The 11,133-nt window shown below is 31.9% G+C and overlaps 1 protein-coding gene across 1 annotated transcript; it reads left to right on the forward strand.

Moving 5' to 3' along the window:
- The first annotated feature begins 4,539 nt into the window (after positions 1 to 4,539).
- LOC144841200 (UNC5C-like protein) lies at positions 4,540 to 7,689 on the forward strand. Its single transcript, XM_078697447.1, has 5 exons — positions 4,540 to 4,602; positions 4,734 to 5,386; positions 5,808 to 5,954; positions 6,087 to 6,287; positions 6,373 to 7,689. The coding sequence occupies exons 2-5, from the start codon at positions 4,790 to 4,792 to the stop codon at positions 6,754 to 6,756; spliced, it is 1,329 nt and encodes a 442-aa protein (XP_078553573.1). The 5' UTR covers positions 4,540 to 4,602; positions 4,734 to 4,789; the 3' UTR covers positions 6,757 to 7,689.
- Positions 7,690 to 11,133: the final 3,444 nt, after the last annotated feature.

The following is an 11,133-nucleotide window of genomic DNA, read 5'->3' on the forward strand; positions in this document are numbered from 1 at the left end:
ATCCCTAATAAGTTGTTAAAATATGGTCCTCGGTCAAGTTTTCCTTTAAGTAATATAGGCCTGATAATTTAACGCATACTAGGCCTACTTGATTAAAGGTTAACCTTAATCAATAAAACATTTTAAATAAATAATTTTATAATCAACTAGTATTAAAAAAGAATTTGTTAAAATAAAATAATTAGCCAATAAACCCATAAACAAAAAATAACATAACAGTATAAGTAAATCCAAATTGTAAACTGTAAGCATAAACAGTTAGATGATGTAAGTCATTACATTAAATAATTGATTGTAAGCATTTGTACATTATTATAATGTCTTTAGACGATTTTACTACAGTAATATGTTTCTATGAGCATATTATCAGTAAGTTATAACTCCTATCCATGCTAACTATTATAAACCAGGTAATAAATAAATTGAACATGTACTAAAGTTAAATTAAGTGAAAATAGCAGGCCTAGGTCTACTTACCAAGAGATAAACCGATGTAAAAATTAAACCAAAAAATAGAACAATATTAATAAAATGGCGATGCTGCCAAAGCCCAACGATACTGCAGTAAGGAAATAAAAAACTTTATAGAAGCGCATTGATATTATATTGTTGATCAATGAAAAAAGTCCGTACAAATTCAATGTATTGATTAATATAACAATAGTGTTTAGTCATGTGGAATTTACTGCTGCTGCAGTAGTGTAGGCTACGTTTGTTATTTTAATACATAATATAACCATAAACATAATAATCAATAGGTACACGTACTTTTCATGTATATTCTAAATAATAATTTTTTTCATGATTAAAATTATGATACAATATAAAATTTAAAACATCCCTAGACAACAAGGTTTTATACATTTTTCCACTGACATTATTTTACGATGTAGGTCTAACACTACTGCTATCAATATCACTATTGTATTTATTAAATATTCTGTCCTCATCATGATTAAAAGGTAATGGTTGTGTGAAAAACATTATAATATTTAACATTTTTAATGTGTCTGTTGTTTGTTTGTCTTATGTGGGTTCATTCCACTTTTATTTCCATCATATACATTTTCATATAAATACTGTATAAATTAAATATTCTGTACTAATGTATATTAATTTATACATATTTGTTCTAACATAGTAATTTGTCTTATCATGTGTTTTTACATACATGAGTTTTGTTGTTGTAATCTTTTCTCTATTCATTATCATTAATTACCATCATTTTCTCTTATAATTTATACATATCATCTTTTAGTGTATTTCTTTTTTATGTTAACTCCTAACATAATTTTTCAACCTTTATTATTTTTAAAAACATATTTTGCATTCGTTAACATACATACTAACACATGTTATTCCATTATATATAGGCCTATACCTAATAATTTAACACATTCCTACTAGTATCGTTTTCTTTACATATATTTTCATATACATTTTAAAGTTGCTTATACTCCTCTATTATCCAACCCTGTTTTTCATTTGGTTTACATAGCATATATCCTTTGATAATGCTATAACTCTGTGTCTGTTGTTATTACAATATATTCTGTTCAAATTGGATTCACCATTGTCACTTTCAGTAGAATAGCTACTGAATGTGTATTTGTTATTAGAAAATGTTCATAGTTACCATCTGCGTCACCAAGAAAGTAGTTCCGATTTTATGTTATGACGAATACAAAATACGATCGAACCACTGAAATATTCATAGCAACGGCTGCTAAAAGTAAACAGGACTTTAAAATTTTAAAAAAAATGGACCAATTTGCATCAAGTGGACAGTTGGATTCTAAGGGTAACTTAATTTCAATTATTATTTTATCGATATATAGTTTTACAAAATATCAATCGAAACATAATTATCGGCTACCGATGTGTACAGATACAGACCGTGTCTTTTTCAAGGTAAAGGTAGATAGTGGTGGTATCAGTAAAAACGAATATATAAGATAATAACTGCAACCGTAATTTTAGAGAGAAAATTTCAATTGAAAAACAAACGTTAGGCCTATATTCAGCTTTTTTTAATGCTAGTTGAAATCCAATTCATCTTAGTTTATAGTAATTTGGTGGTAGGTAAATAGTTTAATTCACATTTTAGGTGTTTAAATATTATTATAGAAATTGAGGCTAGAGGTCTAAGAGACCTTATGGACCAAGGAAAAGCTAAACATCTGGGACCTCTCACAAAGACAAAAGGCAAGGAATCGTACTGTAAGGTTATGGGTGGTAGACGATAATGATCCAGTGGTGATAATGATGACGACCGATGTTTATTGTTAATGACAATGAATGTGATCACATATTATATGATTGACTGACTTTAATTACAATGATTTTGATCATGATAATATTAATGAAAATAATACTGTTGACGATGATGATTATGACGAATTGTGATGATGACGTGTAACACAATGTGGATCACAAGATAATGGTGATGACAACATAATAATTGTGGTAACAACTGATTAAATTCTAATTTTTATTTGAACATTACATGATTATTAAAGGTGCTAGTTTGAAAAAGAAAACAGGTTTTAGCAAGAAGAGAAGAGCAATTAAACCAGTTAGTAGTTCTGCCACTAGTTCAATCTCTGAATACTTGGTATAGCAAAATGAGACCAATTAAAATTTGGGATGGGTTGAAAGGAGCAATGAACATGCTTATCGAAGACCTGGACCTTCTTCTATCAAAGAATTTTAAAGAAGCAGGACAGAAAGTAAAGCTGAAAAGGACAACGATGTTTGAAGATGTTATAAATCTGTCTGAAACATTTTCACGACCACTTAACCATTTCTTGAAGTTGTTGCGTTCAATTAAACGAGGTGTACCGGATATTAAATTGAAGATTTGAACACATAGAAATACATCCAGAAGTATCTGAGATAACCAAATATCTAAAGTTATATGATCAAAAGAAGCGATACATACCACTGATCAGTATAGTACCTGTTGTACTCGAGAATATCAACAAAATACGAAGAAGTTATGAAGACCAAGTTTCCACCTATAGGTGGAAATGTTACAGACAGCAACCTACCGCCGGTACTTGATGTTCCAATAATGGTACAAACAACACAGATAGTTAGCTAACTTTAACATTTCATTGTACATAATTATGTTTACTCGTCTATTAAAGAACACTGAAATGTTTCAATTTTTTAAACAAAATCAATTTGTCTAACACGTTTTAAATATTAACATGAATACGTATTATAAATATGCTGCATAGGGTGGGTTAACAAATATTAATATTTTATTCGTTTGGCACAAGTAATAAACATGTTTAGAAATAGAAAACAGTTTGTGTAAGTAGAAATGTTTTGAATACGTGACTAACAATATAAAATAATGCATATAACCTAAATATCTGTCTACACTTGCGAAGGCATTTCTACAGCATTTCTAAATTATTACGTACTAGATGGTTCTCGAATGCACAGTAATTTCAGCATTAAAAAAACTTTTTTTAAAATGTACGTACCGCAAGACTATAATTAACACATTGTCGTTTACAGAAACGAATAAATAGACACGATGATTTATGTATTCAACTAAAATTAGCACCATGGGAATTACTTCAGAAAGAGAAACTTGTCACAAAATGAATCCAAATGTTTGATTTGGACTCATTTAAACAAACCCACTTTGTGTTTTGTATATGGATGGGGGAAGAGGATGGTACAAAGAGGAACAATTTTTTAATATATTCTTTATCCACTCAGAACAAAATATATGTTCATGTTTTATAGGCCTATAAATAATATACCACTAAATACAGTAAACATCTGCGATTTCATACTTTGTTAAAACTGTCACTGTCATAGTCGATTAAAATAGTAAAGTACACGTAACGATACACTACGACGTTTATATTTTTCGAATTAATTAATTAATACAACGTTAAGAAGCAACTGTAAGTAATAAAGTTTATTTGCATATGTGTTTATATATCGACCGAAAATGGTTAATACTGTACGTATTTACAGTATTGTCAAAGTTTTACAATACCTAATAAAGGTTTTCAGTTTATTCCCCAAGAACCAATAAAGTTACCTACTTGTGTTAAACCAAATAATTATACTGAGACTGAGAGATTGGAATGTTCCAAAAATAGTATTTTTTTAAAAGAAAATCGGCCTGTCTTTAACATCATGATGAACCGGTTTTTAGTTATAAACAATTATCTTAGAAGGAGATAGGTAAATGCGAAGCATCCTCGTATTATTGTGTGCGGGTATTTTTCAAGATGGACATCCATTAGACAGTGTATACTACGATCGGAAAACACCCTATTTGTGGCAAATCGTTGAACCTAAATTCGTTTTAATTTTTAATAACTAATTATGTAACTCAATTTAATTAGTAAACAGGGTTGCATCAGGTGGTTAAAATCAGTACCGAAAGTACGAAACAACTTTATATACCATCGAGTAAACATTCTAGAAGTAAGGCAGGATTTACCGAATTTTGCCATTACGTAAATTTATATATAGATACAATGAACTAAATATACATAATTGCGGAGCTTTTGCGCATTGATTCTCATCTGCAGATACAACAATTGAACTTCAACAATCAGTTCGGATTTGGTACGCAAAACATATTTCAATATAATATAAAATATCCTCCTTTCTATAAGATTACATCTTTTCAGCACTATACATTTACATGCCAACTAACACAAATTATAACTATAAACTGAATTGTGTTTTTAATTTAGAAGTCGGACTAGTGGGCCAACATCTCAAAGACGGACAAGGCACTGCATTGGAAAAGATGCTTGGGATTTTCCGGTTGAAGGTTTCAATGATAAAATTAAAAGACGTATCTGAATTCATTTTTTCTACTACAATATTTGCTGCGGGAATGTTCGACCATAAAGGCGGCAACCTAACTATTAAAGATGCAGATGTCAATCTCTTCATCCCAGAAGGTGCAATTCCTAAAGGAACGAGAAAAGAGGTGTACATGTACTTAGACCAAGATGAACACTTGAAGCTGGAAAAGCCGAATGAAACACGAGTTGCTCCTATCATACACTGCGGACCACCAGAGACTACCTTTGAAGTGCCGTTCTTTTTGACGTTTCCACATTGCGCTGAAAACAAAGATCACTGGACATTTTCAGGAAAAATAAAGGATTCAAACGATGCAGATTCTGATTGGGAACCAATTGATGACAATGAAGGAATAAGCTTTGTTTACGAAGATCATTGCATCGTTATGATAAAACATTTCACTCTCTTTACAATGACTGGTGTTGCTGAAACGGAAGGAACAAAACGAATGAACATCTGTTCATTTGGCAAAGATTACTTTGGAGGCAACACTTACACATTTAAAGTTCGAGCATTTAATCCACATGATAAGGAGGTAAGTTTGAATACCAAGCATCGGAAGCACGGCTAGTAGTATTTTTTAGGCGACAATGGAACATAAAACTGTTAAAGGACAAATTGACCGAGAACCATATTTTAACAACGTATTCGGGATGTACATAATAATGTATTATATCATATCATATTATGATTTCAGAACAATCGCGAAATTTACGATACCGCCGCGCGCTCTCATCGTACAGCCGTCGCCGTAAATTGCTGTGACGTCACAAGCGCATGGCAAAATCTACCTCATGCATTTTCACTGTTGTTAACAGGTATGTTATGAAAAATATGGTTACGGTTCTCGGTCAAGTTTTCCCTTAATGTGTAGACGATAGATAGACAAGATAATTTGTGATGGTACCATAGCTACAATTGTCAATAACAAGATTGTTACCAAATAATTATTTTAGGCGGTTATAAAATATCAGAGCGAAAATAAAGAAGAACGTCGAGATGATGTACACATAATTCGTGTACAAAACACTGGAGAAGATGTCAAAGTTAATTTAAAGGAGATAAAAGATGGATGGCTCTCAGAATACGAGCCTACTGAAATGGTAAGAACAAGGTTTTAATTTTTGTACAAAAAATGGAAACTAGCCTTCTAATTGGTCCTAGACTGCTCATGCATGTTTTAGTACGGTCTGTATCATTACGAAAACATTGTTAACATGTTGTATCAACAATAGACGCTGAATTACGAGGAGCTGTGGTACGAGACGAATGACGACGGTTGTGATCTTCCTGCAGGTTGTAGATTTCGTCTGAAAAGTACTGATTCAGACAATCACGATTCAGTGTACTGTAGAATGAAAGTGAAACAAAACGGTAATACAGAAGAAAAGTATCTTCATATGGAAGCGCAACGGATTATTGCTGGAAATCAAATGGTACTGTACAATAGAAATGTAGTTCGTTAAATACAGGGTTCAAATTAAAATATATATTAGCGTATTGTATCATTACTTCTTTCAGGTTCCATCGCCGGCGCCCGCTGATTCAGATTTGAACCTTCAAATGTCTCGCCAAATTTCTGGAACACAGCATGAGTTTTATCAAAAACTTCCAGAAGAAGTCTGTCATCGTTTGATGACAAATCTTGACGTGGAAAGGGAAGGTACAAATGGTCCACTTGATTGGAGAGCTTTAGCTGACGCAATTGGAATCAAAGCTGACACGATTGAAAAGATGAGAATTTGTACAAAGGATAACACTTTAAAGCTTCTAAACGTACTAGACAAACAATACAAAACTCCTTACGAGTTTTGTAATACGTTATATGAAAAACTTAGAGAAGCAGAACTTCTTAGGGAAGCTGAATGGGTATCGCCGTACACATCAGGTGTCGTGCGAAGTTAAGTTACATTGTAATTTTTAATCTAATATCTTAGTTACTTTAATTCTGTTTATTCCTTAAATTCAATCAACTATAACAGGTGGTATTGACGTCATCATTATTATACAAATAGTAAATGTATGTAACTAATCATAGAAATACTACATTTTATTAGAAGTTAAATAGAATGCTAAAACATAACGTGGATTTTAAAATTTGTTTTAGATTGGATTGACAAGATCTGACGCCAGGTACTGTAAATGTATGTAACTAATCATAGAAATACTAAATTTTATTAGATGTTAAATAGAATATTAAAACGTAAAATTTGTTTTAGATTAAATAACGGTTGCAACAAAAACGGATTAGTAGTACTCGATTCCATTGGGGTGCGTCTAATTAGACATCTATGTAAGCATAGCGTACGAAGGAAAATTAAAAAAAAGAATAATTACAACACAGTAAAGTAAATATTTACTAATACATATCAGACATTGATTTGTTTAAAGCGGGAAAGAGTGAAATTATATCTTTCATATTATTTTGACATTTTAATACAGTTGTGCGCTCACCTCACAAAATGGAACGGATGTTGGTAATAAGTTGTGTTTCATTGTGCTCGCGAATTATATAAGCATTACTAGAAATTAAATATTTTTCACTTTCACTCAGCCGCACACATTTTTATTCGTGACAATAGCATGTGAAAATGTTATATAGTAGTTTAGTAGCTATAGTAGCTCTCTGTATAAAGAGAGATATTGGGTATAAAAGTTTCATTTAAATTGGTCCACAATCCAATTCAAGTAGTATTTGTACTTTGATGAAAGTATATTTCAGGTGAAAAAAGGAGATAAATTTAGTTGACGTTTGTTGAGATTTTTGCCATTATAAAATTAACTTTTTGTAGAGAGTTTTGTTAGTTGATTTTGTTGTAAATGAATAAAAGTTCACTAGGGTGGAAATTGTATTCTGTTTTTTAGTTAATTTATAGGCCTACTTAAAGATCAGTGAATACCTGACGACTTGACCGTATAAAACAAAACGAGTGGACCAATGACAAGCGACAGTTCATTCCTGTGATTTGTTAAAATTACTTACGTTGCGTTTACGTTCGTTGCGTTGCGTCCTGGTAAAAAAAGTGAAAAGAGAGAAAGGTGGAGAATTTTACAATAGTTTTACTTCGATACTGTATTTGATACATTTAATCAGGTGATATTTCCTCAATGTATAGCGGGATTAACTGAGTATTTTGTATTGTGTTTGTCTACCATGACCTGTTCCAAGTTCGTGTTGAGAAAAGAGGATGGTTCGGCATAGGGCCTGATTGTTTAATATAAAACCTTGTCGATTCTTGCAGTAAAAACGGAACTTAGGCTTGTCCATTTGTACGAGACCACTGAATCCCAAAAATAAAATATAATTAGGTAATAAGCACACAGGGTAACAACATATTTTAACTAATTGAGTTAATAATTTATTTATTTTATTTTATTAGAGCAATATACATTCTTAAAATATGCTTTGGAAAAGATTTAAAAAATCGACAAGGTTAAAAAAATGAAAATGAAAGACGTATCTGAATTCTATTTTTCTACTTCCATATTTTCTGGGCGGTAACCTAACTATCAAAAATCATTCAAGAAGATGCAATTCAAAAGGAACGAGACGTCTACCTCTACTTATATCCACAGATGAGCACTTTTGCAGATGGAACAGCCAAATGAAACACGAGTTTCTCCTATCATACACTGCGGACCACCAGGAACTACATTTGATGTGCCGACTTGAGCAAAATAAACCACTGAAGAGAAACAGACAAGGATGGGGAAGATTCTAACACAAAGTAACATTCCTCCAATATCGTTACTGTAAGTCATAGACAGTGTTAAACATCTTAAGCTAAATAAATCCCCCGCAATTGATTGATATTTTTTAAGAGACTGCCCAGTATTATACAAAACACTTGTAAACAGAAGAGAAATGTTTCTTTTTTGTTGATGCAATAGATAAAAGGTATTTTTGTGTGGTGTTTTGGTGTTTTTGAGAGCGCTGTGTTTTTCTTCTGCGACATTAACGTTAGTTTGACGCTTGTTTTCTCTATTATATTTAATTAAATTTTTTAAATAAATCTGAATTTGAACTAACACCAAAGTGGAATACTTAATTACTAATATTAGTATAATACCGTCTGGTGGGCTACCCAGGTTTTCGGTCTACCAAGGTTCTTGGATGATGCCGAAGTTGTTAAACAACAGACTGATGGCCCGCCATGATACAATAAAGTCAATGAATATATGACATTTTTTGCCAACGATCTGGGTGCCCTTTCACTGTATGATGCTTCATATGAAGAAATATATATTTCTATGGTTATCATTAGGCCTACGAACCACTCACGTACATATTCATGCATCACAAATCATGAAAGTAGTTCCGACGTACGCGTTATAATATCACATGACCTGCAGGTCATGGATAAAAATCAATAGAGATCTCTCCGGCCGGTGGTAGTAAAAGCACCAGTATTTTTAAATAAAAATGGATCGGAGACGTAGACCTGAATTAAGTAAAGGTAAATTATTTTACATATAATTTTTTGATAGGCCTTATCGTTTTATAAAATCAGCAAGAATGAATTCTAGTTTCTGTGAACACAGTAAATTTAATGGTAAAATAAATCGAGTAAAGTAAAGTAAAATACCATCATAGACCTATACCTATTTTGAAGAAACAAGGCAACTAAGATCAATCAGTGGTCATGTCACGGATTCAAATAATTATTATTAGGCCTAAAAGAACCAATTAATTCTAAATACAAAAGTAAAATAGAGTTGGCGGGTATTCTATGCGTACATTAACATTACACGAATACATATGTAGGCCTAGGCCTAATATAATTAGGCTTAAGGTGATTAAAATGAATATTTAGAAAGTTCATCTCATCTCATGTGGCAATGCGGATAAATCTTCAATTGTGGAAGTGTCAGTGATGTCATAATGTTTATGCCGAGAATTCACCATATCCCATGCTCTTATTTCAGTAAGTATAACAAAATACAATAAATGCTAAACTAGTGTTTTACTAAAACATATTGGTGGTGTAATACAATCTCCCTCTGATTAATAATGAAACGATCCATTTAATGTTGCAAGTCCAAAGGTAGCAACTTCAATTTGTAGTCACGATTAGAGAAAGGAGTTTAATCTTACCCTTTATTGATAAAGACCATACTACATGATAATAACAGAGGCAGACAAAGAAAAAGTTGGAGAGATGAACGATATTGGAGCCAATTGATGATAATGACATGATAATAATTATATAAATCAATGCGCAAAATTTCCTTGGTTCGATTGTTATAATGAAAAATACATACCTTTATTAATATTCTGTCGTTTATGAACAATGATATCATTACGAGTGATTAATAATTATTTGTATGATTAGCCCGAGGCTTCAAATTATGAATAGCACAATTTTATAAATATGTATATATAATATATATGCATATAAATACCATAAGAATCGGGTGACTAATTATTTCAAATATAATTCACTACCTTCGTGGCAATCAACATATTCATAATCGTCTTTTACTTAATATTTAAAAAACTGAAGCACCGACTTCATTTTATTCCTTTGCATCACAATGCACATTAAGACAATAACAACATTTCAATATGTTATGAAATATATCTGGGTATATAGGGGTAGACTTATTCAGAGCGGAGGCTCGACTACAATCCCTTACGGTTCATGCATGGATGATCCACCACACCCGACCATCGCCACCTTCAATAAGCTTTAAATAAAAATGCTACCTTGTGATTCGTCCAATTGAGAGCGATTGTTTGCGACACCTGCTATTTATGTTGACGCTATGTAGATAATACCGTTACACTTGTATATTTGCTACATCTCCAGGTATTCATCCTGATATTGTTTATGATGAAGCATGCTCTGCAGCAACACCAAAGAAGCATGATGTAGAGGGAGCTAGGTTGCCAACACCACAAAGGACTAAACCTATGGATTGGCAAGGTATATTTTCTCATAATTGTCTTACATTCCAAATGCAGTTGACCTCCTATAATCTTAAATTGTTTGCCGATCGAAATATCTACACAATATAATATAATATCTATACAATATAATTAATTAAATTCTGAATCTATATATATATAAATGTACGTCTTAAGGGCAAAATTCGGTAAATCGCGCGTTACTTCTAGAATGTTTACTCGATGCTGTATTAAAAACCTAGCTTTAAAATACAGCGCATAAAAATGCAACCTTGTGATTACTAATCAGAATGGTAACAGTCTCTCTATAAACCTTAAAATAAATAACGCTTCATTTTAAGGCATGAAAAGAATCGAAGAAACATGCTAAATTA

The sequence above is a fragment of the Antedon bifida genome, chromosome 4 (assembly GCF_963402885.1).
Source record: "Antedon bifida chromosome 4, ecAntBifi1.1, whole genome shotgun sequence".
Classification (NCBI taxonomy): Eukaryota; Metazoa; Echinodermata; class Crinoidea; order Comatulida; family Antedonidae; genus Antedon; species Antedon bifida.